At 42.1% G+C, this 21,662-nt stretch overlaps 1 protein-coding gene across 1 annotated transcript in view; it reads left to right on the top strand.

Annotated features, from left to right (window-relative positions):
• The window catches only part of LOC134574877 (uncharacterized), an 86,937-nt gene that overhangs the window by 6,596 nt on the left and 58,679 nt on the right, over positions 1–21,662 (top strand). The window contains 3 exon segments of the mRNA XM_063433925.1: positions 20,182–20,307; positions 21,176–21,352; positions 21,434–21,554. Of these exon segments, the coding sequence (XP_063289995.1) occupies positions 20,230–20,307; positions 21,176–21,352; positions 21,434–21,554 (376 nt within the window). The 5' untranslated portion in view covers positions 20,182–20,229.

Raw genomic sequence — 21,662 nt, 5'->3', positions numbered from 1 at the left:
CCAGGGATGGCTGGATATTGTTATTATATAACCCCAGGGATGGCTGGATATTGTTAGAATAGAACCCCAGGGATGGCTGGATATTGTTAGAATAGAACCCCAGGGATGGCTGGATATTGTTAGAATAGAACCCCAGGGATGGCTGGATATTGTTATTATAGAACCCCAGGGATGGCTGGATATTGTTATTATAGAACCCCAGGGATGGCTGGATATTGTTATTATAGAACCCCAGGAATGGCTGGATATTGTTAGAATAGAACCCCAGGAATGGCTGGATATTATTATATAACCCCAGGAATGGCTGGATATTATTATATAACCCCAGGAATGGCTGGATATTATTATATAACCCCAGGAATGGCTGGATATTGTTAGAATATAACCCCAGGAATGGCTGGATATTGTTAGAATATAACCCCAGGAATGGCTGGATATTGTTAGAATATAACCCCAGGAATGGCTGGATATTGTTAGAATATAGCCCCAGGAATGGCTGGATATTGTTAGAATATAACCCCAGGAATGGCTGGATATTGTTATTATATAACCCCAGGAATGGCTGGATATTGTTATTATATAACCCCAGGGATGGCTGGATATTGTTATTATATAACCCCAGGGATGGCTGGATATTGTTAGAATAGAACCCCAGGGATGGCTGGATATTGTTAGAATATAACCCCAGGGATGGCTGGATATTGTTATTATAGAACCCCAGGGATGGCTGGATATTGTTAGAATAGAACCCCAGGGATGGCTGGATATTGTTAGAATAGAACCCCAGGGATGGCTGGATATTGTTAGAATAGAACCCCAGGGATGGCTGGATATTGTTAGAATAGAACCCCAGGGATGGCTGGATATTGTTAGAATATAACCCCAGGGATGGCTGGATATTGTTATTATAGAACCCCAGGGATGGCTGGATATTGTTAGAATAGAACCCCAGGGATGGCTGGATATTGTTAGAATATAACCCCAGGGATGGCTGGATATTGTTAGAATAGAACCCCAGGGATGGCTGGATATTGTTAGAATAGAACCCCAGGGATGGCTGGATATTGTTAGAATAGAACCCCAGGGATGGCTGGATATTGTTAGAATAGAACCCCAGGGATGGCTGGATATTGTTATTATATAACCCCAGGAATGGCTGGATATTGTTAGAATAGAACCCCAGGAATGGCTGGATATTATTATATAACCCCAGGAATGGCTGGATATTATTATATAACCCCAGGAATGGCTGGATATTATTATATAACCCCAGGAATGGCTGGATATTGTTAGAATATAACCCCAGGAATGGCTGGATATTGTTAGAATATAACCCCAGGAATGGCTGGATATTGTTAGAATATAACCCCAGGAATGGCTGGATATTGTTAGAATATAGCCCCAGGAATGGCTGGATATTGTTAGAATATAACCCCAGGAATGGCTGGATATTGTTATTATATAACCCCAGGAATGGCTGGATATTGTTATTATATAACCCCAGGGATGGCTGGATATTGTTATTATATAACCCCAGGGATGGCTGGATATTGTTAGAATAGAACCCCAGGGATGGCTGGATATTGTTAGAATATAACCCCAGGGATGGCTGGATATTGTTATTATAGAACCCCAGGGATGGCTGGATATTGTTAGAATAGAACCCCAGGGATGGCTGGATATTGTTAGAATAGAACCCCAGGGATGGCTGGATATTGTTAGAATAGAACCCCAGGGATGGCTGGATATTGTTAGAATAGAACCCCAGGGATGGCTGGATATTGTTAGAATATAACCCCAGGGATGGCTGGATATTGTTATTATAGAACCCCAGGGATGGCTGGATATTGTTAGAATAGAACCCCAGGGATGGCTGGATATTGTTAGAATATAACCCCAGGGATGGCTGGATATTGTTAGAATAGAACCCCAGGGATGGCTGGATATTGTTAGAATAGAACCCCAGGGATGGCTGGATATTGTTAGAATAGAACCCCAGGGATGGCTGGATATTGTTAGAATAGAACCCCAGGGATGGCTGGATATTGTTAGAATAGAACCCCAGGGATGGCTGGATATTGTTAGAATAGAACCCCAGGGATGGCTGGATATTGTTAGAATAGAACCCCAGGGATGGCTGGATATTGTTAGAATAGAACCCCAGGGATGGCTGGATATTGTTAGAATAGAACCCCAGGGATGGCTGGATATTGTTAGAATAGAACCCCAGGGATGGCTGGATATTGTTAGAATAGAACCCCAGGGATGGCTGGATATTGTTAGAATAGAACCCCAGGGATGGCTGGATATTGTTATTATAGAACCCCAGGAATGGCTGGATATTATTATATAACCCCAGGGATGGCTGGATATTGTTATTATATAACCCCAGGAATGGCTGGATATTGTTATTATATAACCCCAGGAATGGCTGGATATTGTTATTATATAACCCCAGGAATGGCTGGATATTGTTATTATATAACCCCAGGAATGGCTGGATATTATTATATAACCCCAGGAATGGCTGGATATTGTTATTATATAACCCCAGGAATGGCTGGATATTGTTATTATATAACCCCAGGAATGGCTGGATATTATTATATAGCCCCAGGAATGGCTGGATATTGTTATAATATAACCCCAGGAATGGCTGGATATTGTTATAATATAACCCCAGGAATGGCTGGATATTATTATATAGCCCCAGGAATGGCTGGATATTGTTATAATATAACCCCAGGAATGGCTGGATATTGTTAGAATATAACCACAGGAATGGCTGGATATTATTATATAGCCCCAGGAATGGCTGGATATTGTTATAATATAACCCCAGGAATGGCTGCATATTGTTATAATATAACCCCAGGGATGGCTGGATATTGTTAGAATAGAACCCCAGGGATGGCTGGATATTGTTAGAATAGAACCCCAGGGATGGCTGGATATTATTATATAACCCCAGGGATGGCTGGATATTATTATATAACCCCAGGGATGGCTGGATATTGTTAGAATAGAACCCCAGGAATGGCTGGATATTGTTAGAATAGAACCCCAGGAATGGCTGGATATTGTTATTATATAACCCTAGGGATGGCTGGATATTGTTATTATATAACCCCAGGGATGGCTGGATATTGTTATTATATAACCCCAGGGATGGCTGGATATTGTTAGAATAGAACCCCAGGAATGGCTGGATATTATTATATAACCCCAGGAATGGCTGGATATTATTATATAACCCCAGGAATGGCTGGATATTATTATATAACCCCAGGAATGGCTGGATATTATTATATAACCCCAGGAATGGCTGGATATTGTTAGAATATAGCCCCAGGAATGGCTGGATATTGTTAGAATATAACCCCAGGAATGGCTGGATATTGTTAGAATATAACCCCAGGAATGGCTGGATATTGTTATTATATAACCCCAGGAATGGCTGGATATTGTTATTATATAACCCCAGGGATGGCTGGATATTGTTATTATATAACCCCAGGGATGGCTGGATATTGTTAGAATAGAACCCCAGGGATGGCTGGATATTGTTAGAATAGAACCCCAGGGATGGCTGGATATTGTTAGAATAGAACCCCAGGGATGGCTGGATATTGTTATTATAGAACCCCAGGGATGGCTGGATATTGTTATTATAGAACCCCAGGGATGGCTGGATATTGTTATTATAGAACCCCAGGAATGGCTGGATATTGTTAGAATAGAACCCCAGGAATGGCTGGATATTATTATATAACCCCAGGAATGGCTGGATATTATTATATAACCCCAGGAATGGCTGGATATTATTATATAACCCCAGGAATGGCTGGATATTGTTAGAATATAACCCCAGGAATGGCTGGATATTGTTAGAATATAACCCCAGGAATGGCTGGATATTGTTAGAATATAGCCCCAGGAATGGCTGGATATTGTTAGAATATAGCCCCAGGAATGGCTGGATATTGTTAGAATATAACCCCAGGAATGGCTGGATATTGTTATTATATAACCCCAGGAATGGCTGGATATTGTTATTATATAACCCCAGGGATGGCTGGATATTGTTATTATATAACCCCAGGGATGGCTGGATATTGTTAGAATAGAACCCCAGGGATGGCTGGATATTGTTAGAATATAACCCCAGGGATGGCTGGATATTGTTATTATAGAACCCCAGGGATGGCTGGATATTGTTAGAATAGAACCCCAGGGATGGCTGGATATTGTTAGAATAGAACCCCAGGGATGGCTGGATATTGTTAGAATAGAACCCCAGGGATGGCTGGATATTGTTAGAATAGAACCCCAGGGATGGCTGGATATTGTTAGAATATAACCCCAGGGATGGCTGGATATTGTTATTATAGAACCCCAGGGATGGCTGGATATTGTTAGAATAGAACCCCAGGGATGGCTGGATATTGTTAGAATATAACCCCAGGGATGGCTGGATATTGTTAGAATAGAACCCCAGGGATGGCTGGATATTGTTAGAATAGAACCCCAGGGATGGCTGGATATTGTTAGAATAGAACCCCAGGGATGGCTGGATATTGTTAGAATAGAACCCCAGGGATGGCTGGATATTGTTAGAATAGAACCCCAGGGATGGCTGGATATTGTTAGAATAGAACCCCAGGGATGGCTGGATATTGTTAGAATAGAACCCCAGGGATGGCTGGATATTGTTAGAATAGAACCCCAGGGATGGCTGGATATTGTTAGAAACATAGAAACATAGAATGTGACGGCAGATAAGAACCATTCGGCCCATCTAGTCTGCCCAGTTTTCTAAATACTTTCATTAGTCCCTGGCCTTATCTTATAGTTAGGATAGCCTGATGCCTATCCCACGCATGCTTAAACTCCTTTACTGTGTTAACCTCTACCACTTCAGCTGGAAGGCTATTCCATGCATCCACTACCCTCTCAGTAAAGTAATACTTCCTGATATTATTTTTAAACCTTTGTCCCTCTAATTTAAGACTATGTCCTCTTGTTGTGGTAGTTTTTCTTCTTTTAAATATAGTCTCCTCCTTTACTGTGTTGATTCCCTTTATGTATTTAAATGTTTCTATCATATCCCCCATGTCTCGTCTTTCCTCCAAGCTATACATGTTAAGATCCTTTAACCTTTCCTGGTAAGTTTTATCCTGCAATCCATGAACCAGTTTAGTAGCCCTTCTTTGAACTCTCTCTAAGGTATCAATATCCTTCTGAAGATAGGGTCTCCAGTACTGTGTACAGTACTCCAAGTGAGGTCTCACCAGTGTTCTGTACAATGGCATGAGCACTTCCCTCTTTCTACTGCTAATACCTCTCCCTATACAACCAAGCATTCTGCTAGCATTTCCTGCTGCTCTATTACATTGTCTGCCTACCTTTAAGTCATCAGAAATAATCACCCCTAAATCCCTTTCCTCAGATGTTGAGGTTAGGACTCTATCAAATATTCTGTACTCTGCCCTTGGGTTTTTACGTCCAAGATGCATTATCTTGCACTTATCCACATTAAATGTCAGTTGCCACAACTCTGACCATTTTTCTAGTCTACCTAAATCATTTGCCATTTGGCTTATCCCTCCTGGAACATCAACCCTGTTACATATCTTAGTATCATCCGCAAAAAGACACACCTTACCATCAAGACCTTCTGCAATATCACTAATAAAAATATTAAAGAGAATGGGTCCAAGTACAGATCCCTGAGGTACCCCACTGGTGACAAGCCCAAGCTTCGAATATACTCCATTGACTACAACCCTCTGTTGCCTGTCACTCAGCCACTGCCTCACCCATTCAACAATATTGGAATCCAAACTCAAAGATTGTAGTTTATTGATAAGCCTTCTATGTGCAACAGTGTCAAAAGCCTTACTGAAATCTAGGTAAGCAATGTCTACTGCACCACCCTGATCTATAATTTTAGTTACCCAATCAAAAGAATCAATAAGATTAGTTTGGCATGATCTCCCTGAAGTAAACCCATGTTGTCTCTGATCTTGAAATCCGTGTGTTTTTAGATGTTCAACAATCCTATCCTTTAACATGGTTTCCATCACTTTCCCCACTACTGAAGTTAGGCTTACTGGCCTATAGTTGCCCGACTCCTCCCTATTACCTTTCTTGTGAATGGGCACAACATTCGCTAACTTCTAATCTTCTGGGACTACTCCTGTTATCAATGATTGGTTAAATAAATCTGTTAATGGTTTTGCTAGTACACCACTAAGCTATTTTAATAGCTTTGGGTGTATTCCATCAGGTCCCATTGACTTATTTGTCTTTACTTTTGACAGTTGTTATTATAGAACCCCAGGAATGGCTGGATATTGTTATTATAGAACCCCAGGAATGGCTGGATATTGTTAGAATAGAACCCCAGGAATGGCTGGATATTATTATATAATCCCAGGAATGGCTGGATATTATTATATAACCCCAGGAATGGCTGGATATTGTTAGAATATAACCCCAGGAATGGCTGGATATTGTTAGAATATAACCCCAGGAATGGCTGGATATTGTTAGAATATAACCCCAGGAATGGCTGGATATTGTTAGAATATAACCCCAGGAATGGCTGGATATTGTTAGAATATAACCCCAGGAATGGCTGGATATTGTTAGAATATAACCCCAGGAATGGCTGGATATTGTTATTATATAACCCCAGGAATGGCTGGATATTGTTATTATATAACCCCAGGGATGGCTGGATATTGTTATTATATAACCCCAGGGATGGCTGGATATTGTTAGAATAGAACCCCAGGGATGGCTGGATATTGTTAGAATAGAACCCCAGGGATGGCTGGATATTGTTAGAATAGAACCCCAGGGATGGCTGGATATTGTTAGAATAGAACCCCAGGGATGGCTGGATATTGTTAGAATAGAACCCCAGGGATGGCTGGATATTGTTAGAATAGAACCCCAGGAATGGCTGGATATTATTATATAACCCCAGGAATGGCTGGATATTGTTAGAATAGAACCCCAGGAATGGCTGGATATTGTTAGAATAGAACCCCAGGGATGGCTGGATATTGTTAGAATAGAACCCCAGGGATGGCTGGATATTGTTAGAATAGAACCCCAGGGATGGCTGGATATTGTTAGAATAGAACCCCAGGGATGGCTGGATATTGCTAGAATAGAACCCCAGGGATGGCTGGATATTGCTAGAATAGAACCCCAGGGATGGCTGGATATTGTTAGAATAGAACCCCAGGGATGGCTGGATATTGTTAGAATAGAACCCCAGGGATGGCTGGATATTGTTAGAATAGAACCCCAGGGATGGCTGGATATTGTTAGAATAGAACCCCAGGGATGGCTGGATATTGTTAGAATAGAACCCCAGGGATGGCTGGATATTGTTAGAATAGAACCCCAGGGATGGCTGGATATTGTTAGAATAGAACCCCAGGGATGGCTGGATATTGCTAGAATAGAACCCCAGGGATGGCTGGATATTGTTAGAATAGAACCCCAGGGATGGCTGGATATTGTTAGAATAGAACCCCAGGGATGGCTGGATATTGTTAGAATAGAACCCCAGGGATGGCTGGATATTGTTAGAATAGAACCCCAGGGATGGCTGGATATTGTTAGAATAGAACCCCAGGGATGGCTGGATATTGTTAGAATAGAACCCCAGGGATGGCTGGATATTGTTAGAATAGAACCCCAGGGATGGCTGGATATTGTTAGAATAGAACCCCAGGGATGGCTGGATATTGTTAGAATAGAACCCCAGGGATGGCTGGATATTGTTAGAATAGAACCCCAGGGATGGCTGGATATTGTTAGAATAGAACCCCAGGGATGGCTGGATATTGTTAGAATAGAACCCCAGGGATGGCTGGATATTGTTATTATAGAACCCCAGGGATGGCTGGATATTGTTATTATAGAACCCCAGGGATGGCTGGATATTGTTATTATAGAACCCCAGGAATGGCTGGATATTGTTATTATATAACCCCAGGAATGGCTGGATATTGTTATTATAGAACCCCAGGAATGGCTGGATATTGTTATTATAGAACCCCAGGGATGGCTGGATATTGTTATTATATAACCCCAGGGATGGCTGGATATTGTTAGAATAGAACCCCAGGGATGGCTGGATATTGAAACTCTGAAAACAAAAGGTGAAAAATTCCACCTTCATAAATCTAAAAAACACATCATGTGATAGTCCGCAATGGCATCCACTTTTCAAATGGTTTACGTTGATGGAGTGATTTAAATATGTGAGCTAAATGCTCAAAATGTGCAATAAATCAATCTTCAATTTACCATAAAAACCACACGGATTTGAAAAATGCACAGTTAATATGTAACCAAGTATTTTATATTAAAATAAAAATTGCCACAATCTTTGACATAAGCTAGTGGGGGTGGGGAAAGGCACAATATACACCATATGAGACACTTTGGGGTAGCTTTAACACCCCAAAATAAGACAGACCCATCAAATCCTTCTCTCAAATTTTAACTGTAAAAACGGAAATGGCCAGTGTCACGAACGCACCCTACTTCAAGAATGTGCGTGACGTAGTTGTGGTGGTGAAAGGGTAAAAATTCACTATGTCTGCGCTAGACCGGAAATAATGACAAAATCCCACTCAACACCACCCACACTTAAACATAATATAACTATTACTATTTTAACACTGCCACCACCAAGGCAATTTATTAATAGGGGGGGGGGGGGGGGGCTTGGTCCCCCAGGTAACTTGATAAGAAAACCCACCAAATATAACTTGGCAATATATGTAAGCAATTGTAAAACACTAATTTAATCTCTTCATGTAACATGATTCTTTACCAGACAAAGGCAGAATAAATAAAGGAATATTTATTATGAGCAAAAAATAGTCAGTGCATACAAAATATAGATAACAGCAATCAAAATTATTTACACGAACAGCAGATAAAAACAAAAGGCATGCATTAACAGAAGGCCTAATTACTTACTCAGTTTTTTGTTTTCTTTTTCTTTTTTTTCAACGTTAAACTTCTGCCCCAGGGTCTCTGGTAAGAAAGATGGTGACTCACTTAGAATTCTGTCCCCAAGCAAGTACAAAGATCTTTCAGTATCATTGGATATATATCCTGTGGATTACTATGCCAGGTCTAGAGGTGGAGTTAAGGCGTATCTATAGAGACCATAAGTAACCACCCCCTTGTGTTTAAGACCAACATCAATCCAAACGTAAACATTTGGTTCTATCTTCTCTTATGTACTTGACACAGAAAGAATAATTGCATCTACGAATCTGTTATTTTTTTTTTCCATTCCATAGATATGTAACACGCCTCGCTTGCGACCCAATATAGCGGACATCACAATCCCTTCCCCTATGGTTAAGTTATGCAAATCATGTTTGGGATTGTTTAGGAGTTGGTGCTTGTCACATTCCAAATATAACAAAATAAGCTTAATTATTAATCTGTGGATAAACTTTATTTCCTCTCTCTCTTGAGATTGACTCCTCAGTTAAAAGGTACAGGCCATATGGCTGAAGCCAGGCTTTTCCAGTGTAGAATCTCACACCTTGCAGAGCCTTTGATTAATCAGTTTCCATCCAAATGGTAACCCATCAGACCCTTTTCACATTCCTATGCCATTTTACATGACCCCTTCTGTCATATGACCCTTCCTCCCCCTCCCAAAACATGTATTACTATATTTAGCAGAGTTTGGCAGTTAACCCCTTAAGGACTGAACCAAATGTACACGTTGTGAACAGAACAAAACGTAAACAAAACCTGGCATTTGCGCTATATCTGTCCAACAGTAATTCACTTCTTTCATATTAAATGCGCCCCCTTATTATTATTTTTTTTTTTTTTTTTTTTTAAATTCTTTATTTTTGTAGTGCAGGGATACAATACAAGCTGGCAAGAGGTGCCCCAAAAGCAGTCCTCTGGCTTCTCCACGCGTAACATGCTATGTTCTGTTGTGTCAGGCAGAGTTTCAAGTGCAGGTGTGTACATATAGTGGTTTACTGACATATGGTAAACTGTTGAAATAACAAGCTCAGCTGAATCAAGCATTTGAAGCAAAGCACTATTAGTGTCCACCCCATGTTGGGCCAATGCAGTTAGTCCTGCTTCCTTGCCGGGATGCCGGACGATCCGCCTGTTGGTAGTGCGGTCTGCCATAGTGGGAAGATCGGATTGACGTCTTGGTGGCAAGTGCAGTCCCCTTAGGTGTCCGTGCAGGGAAACTATCTTCTACCCAGGGGTACGTGTTGTCCAGCCTGATGCCCGCCGTGTACAGGGGGAGAGAGTTGTCGGGCAGTATGTTCCAGCCCCTCTGCGGTGAGTGAAGCAGTTCAGTAGGGTAAATTAGGGTCTTAAACCGTTGTCCCGTGGTGTGGTCAGTACCCGCTGATGCTGTGGGTGGTAGTGCTGCTCCCCCCTGGCTTGTGGTACCTTAGAGTTCCTTCTTTGGCTCCTGTTCATTCAGGTCCTGTAGTCCGCCTGTGCAGTAAGAAGGGGATGCGTCCGGCAGAGTCGCCTGCCACGCGGTCTCCGCCATCTTGGAAGCGGACCCTCAGCAAGTTAGTGGCACTCCGGTGGGACACAGGGTGGAGGCCGGGATCACCCCCGCCGGCCCATAGGGGGGGGGAACAGGGCCGGACCCGCCTACCTTCTCGGTTCCGCCGTACCTCTGGCGGGCAGGATAGCTGGGCAGCGGCCGTCCACCCCGCTCACCGCCCGGGCGGTCTCCATCTTAGCTGACAGGGATCGCCCACCGAGGGACTAAAACCTCACGGCAAGCCTCTCCCCGGTACCAGGGTCGCCTCTAGTGATGTGGCACAGCTGCCAGTGGCTTGGGGAGAATTTTGCCGGTTTTCAAGGGCTAAAAACTAAATAGCTTGTCGGGAGCCATTCTGCTGTGCGTCCGCTCGGCATGGCGGTCCGGCCCCGCCCCCTGCACCCCCTTATTATATATCATTTTATTCAGGGGAAACAGGGCTTTCATTTAATATCAAATATTTAGCTATGAAACATAATTTAATATGAAACAAATGGGAGAAAATAAGAAATGTTGTTATTTCTTTAGTTCTACATGACATTTTAACTGTCAATGTCATAATACTGTTTGCTTTTACTGCAATAAAATACACATATTTGTATTCAGCAAAGTCTTACGTGTAAAACAGTACCCCCTATGTACAGGTTTTATGGTGTTTTGGGAAGTTACAGGGTCAAATATAGCACGTTACATTTGAAATTGAAATTCGCCAGATTGGTTACATTGCCTTTGAGGCTGTATAGTAGCCCAGGAAATAAATGTACACCCATAATGGCATACCATTTGCAATAGTAGACAACCCAAGGTATTGCAAATGGGGTATGTCCAGTCTTTTTTAGTAGCCATTTGGTCACAAACACTGGCCAAAGTTAGCGTTAGTATTTGTTTGTGTGAAAAATTTAAAAAACGCCAATTTTGGCCAGTGTTTGTGACTAAGTGGCTACTAAAAAAGTCTGGACATACCCCATTTGCAATACCTTGGGTTGTCTACTATTGCAAATGGTATGCCATCATAAGGGTAATTTTCATTCTTGGGCTACCATAGGGTCACAAAGGCAACGTAAGCAATCTGGCGAATTTTAATGTGAAAAAAATGAAACACAAGCCTTATATTTGACGCTGTAACTTTTGAAAACACCATAAAACCTGTACATGAGGGGTACTGTTGTACTCGGGAGACTTCGCTGAACACAAATATGTGTTTCAAAAAAGTAAAAAGTATCACAGCAATAATATCGTCCGTGTAAGTGCTGTTTGTGCGTGAAAAATGCCAAAAACTTCACTTTTTACTGGCGATATCATCGTTTTAATATATTTTACTGTTTTGAAACATTTATATTTGTGTTCAGCGAAGTCTCCCGAGTAAAACAGTACCCCCCATGTACAGGTTTTATGGTGTCTTGGAAAGTTATAGGGTTAAATATAGTGCTAGCAAATTAAATTCCCTATACTTTCGGCATGGGTTGTCAGGCAGGTCCCGCTAATTGTAATTAATTAGGATACCTACCGTATATACTCGAGTATAAGCCGACCCGAATATAAGCCGAGGCCCCTAATTTTATCCCAAAAAACTGGGAAAACTTATTGACTCGAGTATAAGACTAGGGTGGGAAATGCAGCAGCTACTGGTAAATTTCTAAATAAAATTAGATCCTAAAAAAAATATATTAATTGAATATTTATTTACAGTGTGTGTATAATGAATGCAGTGTGTGCGTATGTGTGTGTGTATGAGTGCAGCGTGTGTGTATGAGTGCAGTGTGTGTGTGTATGAGTGCAGTGTGTGTGTGTATGAGTGCAGTGTGTGTGTGTATGAGTGCAGTGTGTGTGTGCATGAATGCAGTGTGTGTGTGTGCATGAATGCAGTGTGTGAATGCAGTGTGTGCAGGGCCGGTGCAAGGATATTTGCCGCCGTAGGCAAAAAAAAATTGCCGCCCCTCCCCCCCCCATATGTCCTGACTTCCCCTCCTCCTCCCTCAGTGGTCCTTACCTCCCCACCCCCGTGTTCCTTCACCCCCCCCCCCCCAGTGGTCCTTACCCTCCCCTAGTGGTCCTTACTTCCCCCTCCCCTCCCATAGTGGTCCTTATCCCACCCCCTCCCTCTCATAGTGGTCCTTATCCCCCTTCTCCCTCCCATAGTGTTCCTTATCCCCCCCCATCCCTCCCATAGTGGTCCATATACCCCCCCTCCCTCCCATAGTGGTCCATATACCCCCCCCTCCCTCCCATAGTGGTCCTTATCCCACCCCCTCCCTCCCATAGTGGTCCTTATCCCACCCCCTCCCTCCCATAGTGGTCCTTATCCCACCCCCTCCCTCCCATAGTGGTCCTTATCCCACCCCCTCCCTCCCATAGTGGTCCTTATCCCACCCCCTCCCTCCCATAGTGGTCCTTATCCCACCCCCTCCCTCCCATAGTGGTCCTTATACCCCCCCTCCCTCCAATAGTGGTCCTTATCCCCCCCTCCCTCCCATAGTGGTCCTTATCCCCCCCCATCCCTCCCATAGTGGTCCTTATCCCCCCCCATCCCTCCCATAGTGGTCCTTATCCCCCCCTCCCTCCCATAGTGGTCCTTATCCCCCCCTCCCTCCCATAATAGTGGTCCTTATCCCCCCCTCCCTCCCATAATAGTGGTCCTTATCCCCCCCTCCCTCCCATAGTGGTCCTTATCCCCCCCTCCCTCCCATAGTGGTCCTTATCCCCCCTCCCTCCCATAGTGGTCCTTATCCCCCCTCCCTCCCATAGTGGTCCTTATCCCCCCTCCCTCCCATAGTGGTCCTTATCCCCCCTCCCTCCCATAGTGGTCCTTGACCCCCCCTCCCTCCCATAGTGGTCCTTGACCCCCCCTCCCTCCCATAGTGGTCCTTATACCCCCCCTCCCTCCCATAGTGGTCCTTATCCCCCCCCCTCCCTCCCATAGTGGTCCTTAACCCACCCCCTCCCTCCCATAGTGGTCCTTAACCCACCCCCACCCTCCCATAGTGGTCCTTATACCCCTTTTTTTGTTATTATTAATTTTTTTTTATTCTTATTATTTTTTTATTATTTCTTCTTATTTTATTTATATATTTATTTTTTTCGTCCCCCCTCCCTGCTTGATACATGGCAGGGAGGGGGGCTCCTTCCCTGGTGGTCCAGTGAAAGTTCAGTGGGGGGGGGAGAGGGGGGCTGGCAGAGCTGTAACTTACCTGTTCTGCAGCTCCTGTCAGCTCTCTCCTCCTCTGCGCCGTCCGTTCTGCTCTTCTGTCAGCTCCCAGTGTAAATCTCGCGAGAGCCGCGGCTCTCGCGAGATTTACAGTGGGAGCTGACCGAGGTGCTGACCGGACGGCGCAGAGGAGGAGAGAGCTGACAGGAGCTGCAGAACAGGTAAGTTACAGCTCTGCCAGCCCCCCTCTCCCCCCAGTCTGTATTATGGCAATGCAAATTGCCATAATACAGACCTTGACTCGAGTATAAGCCGAGTTGGGGTTTTTCAGCCCAAAAAATGGGCTGAAAAACTCGGCTTATACTCGAGTATATACGGTAATTATGTAAAAATATTACATAAATATATGTGTAGAATTAGTGTGTGTGTGTATATATATATATATATATATATATATGTGTGTATATATATATGTGTATATATAATTTCGTTCTACGTGTATTTTGAGATAGAGATATATATTCACAATACAGTTAGAACGAAATAACACACATCTATATATTTTTTTAATTATTTATTTTTAATTTTTTTACGTATTTACATATTTTTTATATTATATATATATATATAACAAAAATTATATATATAATCAGTATCAGTCTACGTGTAATTTGATATTAATATATATAATTATATATTAAAAGTAAAATACACCTAGACAGTGTATATATGTGTGTGTGTGTGTGTATATATATATATATATATATATATATATTAATTTTATTTTATTTTTTTACACTGATTAATTAATTGTATTTTATTTCCAGCCAGCAGGGGAACTAACTGTCATTACAGTTAGTCCCCCTGCTGGCAATGCCTGAGCCAGCTATCCCGGCCATGTGATTGTGAGGTCCTCGCAAGGACCTCACTCTCACATGGCCGGGGGGGGTCGGAAGAGGACGGAGTGAGATCGCCGGCGACCGGGTAAGTAAGAAAAGACCGGAGGGCGTACAATTACGCCCGGCGGAGTTTAGAGTAGGGATCGACCGATATTGATTTTTTAGAGCCGATACCGATACCGATATTCTGTAAACTTTCAGGCCGATAGCCGATATAATTTGCCGATATTCTGTACATTTACCATTTTGGAAAATAAAAACAATTTCTAAAGGTAAATGCACAAAATATAAATGCCACGTGTAGTGGATGCAGTGTGTTTAGACAGGAGAGCTGTGTGTGTTTGTGTAGTGTGTGTGTAGTGGATGCAGTGTGTGTTTGTGTAGTGTGTGTGTGTGTTGTGGATGCAGTGTGTGTTTTTGTAGTGTGTGTGTTGTGGATGCAGTGTGTGTTTGTGTAGTGGATGCAATGTGTATTTGTCTAGTGTGTGTAGTGGATGCAGTGTGTATTTGTCTAGTATGTATATAATGAAAGCAGAGTGTTTGTGTAGTGTGCGTAAAGTGAATGCTGTATTTACTAAATGCAAAGTGTGTGTGTGTTTGTGTAGTGTGTGCATATAACAAATGCAGAGTGTGTGTATTTGTGTAGTGTGTCTATAGTGAATGTAGTGTGTTTATATAATGCAGAGTGTGTGTGTGTTTGTATAGTGTGTGTATATAAAGCAGTGTGTTTGTGTAGTGTGTATTATATAAACACACTACACAAACACACACTGAATTATATAAACACACTACACAAACACACTGTATATAATGCAGTGTGTTTGTGTAGTGTTTATATAATGCAGTGTGTTTGTATAGTGTGTGTGTGTGTGTGTGTGTGTATATAATACAGTGTCTGTTTGTATAGTGTGTGTATATAATGCAGTGTGTGTTTGTATAGTGTGTGTATGTAATGCAGTGTGTTTGTGTAGTGTGCATTATATACACACTATACAAACACACACTGCATTATATACACACACTATACAAACACACACTGCATTATATACACACACTATACAAACACACACTGCATTATATACACACTATACAAACACACACTGCATTATATACACACTATACAAACACACACTGCATTATATACACACTATACAAACACACACTGCATTATATACACACTATACAAACACACACTGCATTATATACACACTATACAAACACACACTGCATTATATACACACACTATACAAACACACACTGCATTATATACACACACTATACAAACACACACTGCATTATATACACACACTATACAAACACACACTGCATTATATACACACACACACACACTATACAAACACACTGCATTATATAAACACTGCATTATATACACAGTGTATTTGTGTAGTGTATAATAATGGAGTGTTTGTGTAAGGGGGCATTTTTGATTAAATATTAAATTATATATTTTTTTATATATTTAATTATTATTATTATTATTATAGATTTTTTTTGTTGTCCCCCCTCCCTGCTTGTTACTTGGCCAGGGAGGGGGGATAGAGCAGTCCCTGGTGGTCCAGTGGCATGGGCTGAGCTGGGGGGGCGGGTAGCAAGCGTTTACTCACCTCCCAGCAGTTCCTGCAGCTCCCCAGTGTAACTCTTGCGGCCAGCGTGCCGCGCGGAGCGTTGCCATGGTAACCCATGGCAACGCTCTGACGGCCGCGGGTCTCGCGAGAGTTACACTGGGGAGCTGGAGGAGCTGCTGGGAGGTGAGTAAACGCTTGCTACCCGCCCCCCCAGGACCGCCGGGCTTGTAATGAGCCTCGCGGTCCTGGGAGGTATTATCGGCAATATCGGTATCTCTATTGGCCGATACCGATTATTGCCGAAAATACCGAATATCGGACGATTATATCGGTAAAACCGATAATCGGTCGATCCCTAGTTTAGAGACGCTTAAAATAGGGCGTAATTGTACGCCGTCCGGTCTTAAGGGGTTAAATGTCTTCATAATGTGTAAATAACCTGAGCTGTCTAATTTATGTAAATATATACTTTTGTGTCTACAAGAAAAACCTACTAAATTTTACAATCCCTCCACTTTGAAATTGTATTTTTTACCTTGTATTTTGTGACCTGTAACTTTCAAAAATAAACAGAAATCCTAGACTTATTATATACTCTCTAAATCAGGACAATTAAGTTACATTATTTTGAGATATATTTTAAACCTTATTGCCAAAACTCTGGGCAGAACAAACACCTAATTCCACGTTCAGTCTGGTAAAATGGTACCAAGGCTCAGTCAGTAAATTCACCCGCTTATACACGAAACTCTAAACTTGAATTCAAACCCAAATGGCAGAAATTAAAGGAACACTATATGCACCCAGACTGCTTCCACTTAATGAAGTGGTCTGGGTGCCAGGTCCATCTAGGATTAACCCTTTCTGCTGTAAACCCAGCAGTTTCAGAGAAACTGCTATGTTTACATATGGGTTCCGCCTCTAGCGGCTGTCAATGAGACAGCCACTAGAGGCTGGATTAACCCATATTGAGAATGCTTTCCTATGGACTGACTGAAATGTGCGCGCGGCACTATAGTGGCAGGCAAACAAGTTTGTTTTCCTGGCACTATAGTGGTCCTTTAAGCTAATATTGCTGAGTTAGAAAAATTCTCCACCTCACCCATAACCACTGATTAAAGCTTAAATTTACAATTTAATTTTTAATTCACTGTATCTTGGAGTTTAATCAATAAACCCATCAATTTTCATTTTACAATGTTGGCTGTGTATTTGATCAAATACTAGAAACCCTTGTAGGTGTGTGTTTCTTAATTCTCTTGACGTAGATTTTGATGTATCCTGAACATTGCATTTATATTTTACACTCCACGCACCATTATCATTTCTGGATTTCCTGTAGCTGTAGTAGACATGCGAAACGACAGTCAAGTCCTCTATCAGTGAACGATTGGGGTCATATTGTAATAAGCAGATTATTGTTCCATAGATCCGAGGAGTATTATATAGTGTGGCGAAAGTAACCTCACCACCACTTGTAATTGGAGAGGCCTGCTTGCCAGCTATGGGGACTATGGCCCCTGAGATGTATTGCCCTTTAAAAGCATTATTTGGGCATATTGGATTTTAAAACCCTGTTTCTGCCCCTTTAAATTCTATTGGAAAGGATTTGCACTTTCGAAGTGGCACTTCGGAAAACGTGGCGGCAGCTATTTTAATTCAGTCGAATGCGTTCAGCGGTGTTTGGTCGTCGAGTTCATGTAACTCAAATCGGACATGCGACTGCCTGAACACAGCTGAAACTTTAGCTTCTCTGAACTTCAACTCTTCGACTGGAGACCAAAGCTTCCCGTTCGTCTATTTGAACTGAAATTAACATTAGAAATAGAAGGGGCGCACAGCTAAACTCTCTTGAACTATTTTGGGCATGAAAGCCATGCTTGCAGTCGGTCAAAAGAGACTTCCATGGAACTTTTGAACCCCTGCTCTGATGTGGGTGAATTTTGGATATGTTGCTCACCCAGATCAGGGCCATCCAGGGATGCATAATATTTTGGGGTGTTTTCTAGACTTTGGTGAAAATGTTTTTCTGTCTGTGGATAATTAGGGTATTGTATTAGCTGCTTTAATTATATCCCAGGCAGAAGGGAGGTCCCCAAACCCCTACTAACCCAGCTCCCCCCCAAAAATTAACCCCTACCTACCCCCCTTAACCCTAAAAAATGAGGGGAGACTATTAACTAAGTACCTGTATAAAAATAAATAAATAAAACTTCCCATTTGATGTCTTCTTCTTGTTTTGTAAAATCTTCTTTTTTTTTTTTTTTTTCTCCAAAAAAGGCCAAATAAAAATCCATAATGACGGTCGCAATGGGAGAAAAAAAAATCTGAGCGGGGGAAAAAAAAAATCCATCTTAACCCATTGTTGGCTCCGCGCAGACTGCGCTCTGCAGGGCTTTCCCCCGCCCTGCAATTAGGCTCAGAGCACTGTGGTTGGTTTAAGCCATCCAATCAGTGCTATGACAGGTAAATCTCTACATTTACCTGTCACAGCACTCTGGTTAGCTTCAAATCCAGCCAATCAGAGTACTGTCATTTTACACGTGAGAAAGTTCTTTGGAATTTTCCCACGCTGTGTAATTTGACTCCTGACACTCTGGTTACTTTCAATCCACCAATCAGAGTGTTATGAGTCAAATTACTCAGCGTGGGAAAATTCCAAAGAACTTTCCCACGCTGTGTAAAATGACACAGAGCACTCTGGCTGGATTTCAAGTTAACCAATCAGAGTGCTGTGACAGGTAAATGTAGAGACTTACCTGTCAGTTCATTTACCTGTCAGAGCACTCTGATTGGATGGCTTAAACCATTATATTTATATTATGGCAAAGATTTATATTTGGCTTTTTGGGGGGCTGAAAAGATTTGTGGAAAAAATAAATCAAATGGATTTTTTTTATTTTTTTTCAGGTACTTGGTTAATGGACCCCCCTAATTATTTTTAGGGTGAGGGGGTAGGTAGGGGTTAATTTTTTTTGGGGGGGGTGGGGGTTGACTAGGGGTTTGGAAATCCCTAGTCACCTTGGGGGGGAGGGGGGGTTTACATTTTTTATTTCTAACTTAGGGCCCTACCCGCCGCTTAGGGGTGGGGGCCTGGTGGGCGCGCAATAGGTCCCCCTTCAGGTTAGTAGCCCCCACTCGCGTGGCACTGCTGGTGGCTCGGGAGGGAGTAGCTTTATATTTTTGTTTCACTGTTTACTAGACATGCCCCTACTCGCGGTATAGCGAGTAGGGGCATAATTTACTAATACTAAGTAATCTTTACTTAGTATTGGTAAATGTGTCTGTCTGAAAGACCAATTTAGGTCTTTCGCCCTTTTAGTAGATAACTCCCTATTTCCCACGGTATTAGGGAGTTATCTACTTATACATTCCTTTCCTTCCATTGACTGGCTAAGTAACTTACAACAATCAAGTAACACACATTCATATAAAATGTAAGTGTTGCAAATGGTAACAGCTGAAACCTGGCTATGTTTGTATACGTTTTATCTAAACTTGTATACAGTGTAACATTCTTCATTCTTTCACTGGGTAGGTAGGTATATTAGTAGTTAGGCAATACTTAGGAAGTATCCGAATGTCCGAATTGCCTGAAATTCGTCTGAATGCATATTCGGACCGAAACGAATTGCACATGTCTAGGGCTTGGAGTCCTCCGCAAGCATTAGGAGCATCGATTGGCGGAGGTACTCGGTCGGAGTGCCAGCGGTCCGTCACATATAGCAATAGGAACAGTTATAGGATTTGTGATTATACTTAATCAGCACCAATCCTGTCATGTATTTGGTATTACTCACTCTGTCTTCTATAAAATGTTTTCCAAATATTCTAAATTGCATGATGGAGCTAACTGGAGTTAGACATAGCTTTAATTACATCATTTCAGACCATCCTGATGAATTTATAACTACATGTTTTCCATTCTTTTCACATTAAATAATTTTAATTAAAACAAACTATATACAGTAATTGCAGAATCGATCCCTTCTCACGGCATCAGAGTAAAGTGCGATAATGAACAAGGACAGCAATCAAGTGACTAAAAAGATTTTGGATCTAACTCTAGAGATCATCTACCTGCTGACTGGAGAGGTGAGTGATTTTGGGTAATGTCACATTGACTTTCACACTAAGAACACATTAGAAAAGGGACATGGTTTGAGTTGCAGATTCAGCTTTTGAATACTCAAGAGGACAAGGACAATAGAGGTCTGAGAACCATAGAAAATGATGTGGGCACCCTCCTCCATCTAGATGATCTCCAGTCCAATCTAGTGCTGCTCATATGGAAGCATAGGGAACCTACTGGACATGACTGGCAAGTGCCATGCTCAGTCATTCCGATTTCTTCTCTACGAGAACAGTCCCAGAGCTTAGCAGCATCATGCATTTAGGAATCAGTAAATGTAAAAATATTGGCACTTTTCTAAATGTCCTAAATTGCACCCTCCGAGATGTCAGACAGCCTGGTGGGTGCTCTTACTTACTTGGATTTAGTGCTTCTCAATGGAAAAACTATCGATTTGAGATCAGTGAATGTGTGAAATTTACCATGCTGCTCTAAGAGCGGAGTAGAGATGGAGCAAGAAAAACTTCCTGTTCCTGGGTTAGAGGTAAGTAGCCCTTTTAAAAAAGTAAAAACAAAAAATATATATTTTATAGGAATAGGTGGGACCCAAAATCCGCATTGAAAATAAATGCCCTTGGTCATAAATCTGGCAGTTGTGCATGGAAAACAATAAGTCGATGAATACATGTTAGGAGAGAGAAATCCATATGCAGAGTTTCAGTATGTTAAACCATTTCCACCAGAGGCCGAAATTAAGCTTGGGATGAGTGGCAGCAGTCTGGGCTGCAAGGAAGGATGAAAACTTTCCCAAGTATTTACTGCTTATAATATAAACCGTGGTTACTCCTTCCAGTAAATGGCCATTTTCTTTATTTGCCCCACAATACTTAGGACCATGTGGTTGAGAAGAAACATGGTTCAAGTATACTGGACTGCTGCAGTCCAAGTAGATCAGAAACATTCTGCAGGACCCAGAGCCCCATCAATGTGCCTCCAGCCCCCTTCATGAGCCACGAGCAGAAGATCCTGGAACTGACCAATCAGATCATCCACCTGCTGACTGGAGAGGTGAAACTGCTGGGCATGGGTCATCATACAGTAAAACCAAGTAATGTGTCTTGATGCTGACTGTATTATTGTGTGTACCAGGTTCCTATAAGATGTGAGGATGTCACTATCTATTTCTCCATGGAGGAGTGGGACTATATAGAAGGACACAAGGATCTCAAGGATGTGATAATGGATAACCACCAGCCTCACAGCTTACTGGGTAATGAGATTTCTGATCTTCAAAACTGATCTGGTAAACCTTTTTGTCCAGTACCAAGAAGTGGCAATACATAGAATTCATAATTGGGTAAATTACAATGTCATGTTT

Source organism: Pelobates fuscus, chromosome 10 (genome assembly GCF_036172605.1).
Source record: "Pelobates fuscus isolate aPelFus1 chromosome 10, aPelFus1.pri, whole genome shotgun sequence".
NCBI lineage: Eukaryota > Metazoa > Chordata > Amphibia > Anura > Pelobatidae > Pelobates > Pelobates fuscus.
The sequence above is the reverse complement of the archived record's forward strand: the minus strand, read 5'-3'. Positions and strand labels throughout refer to the sequence as shown.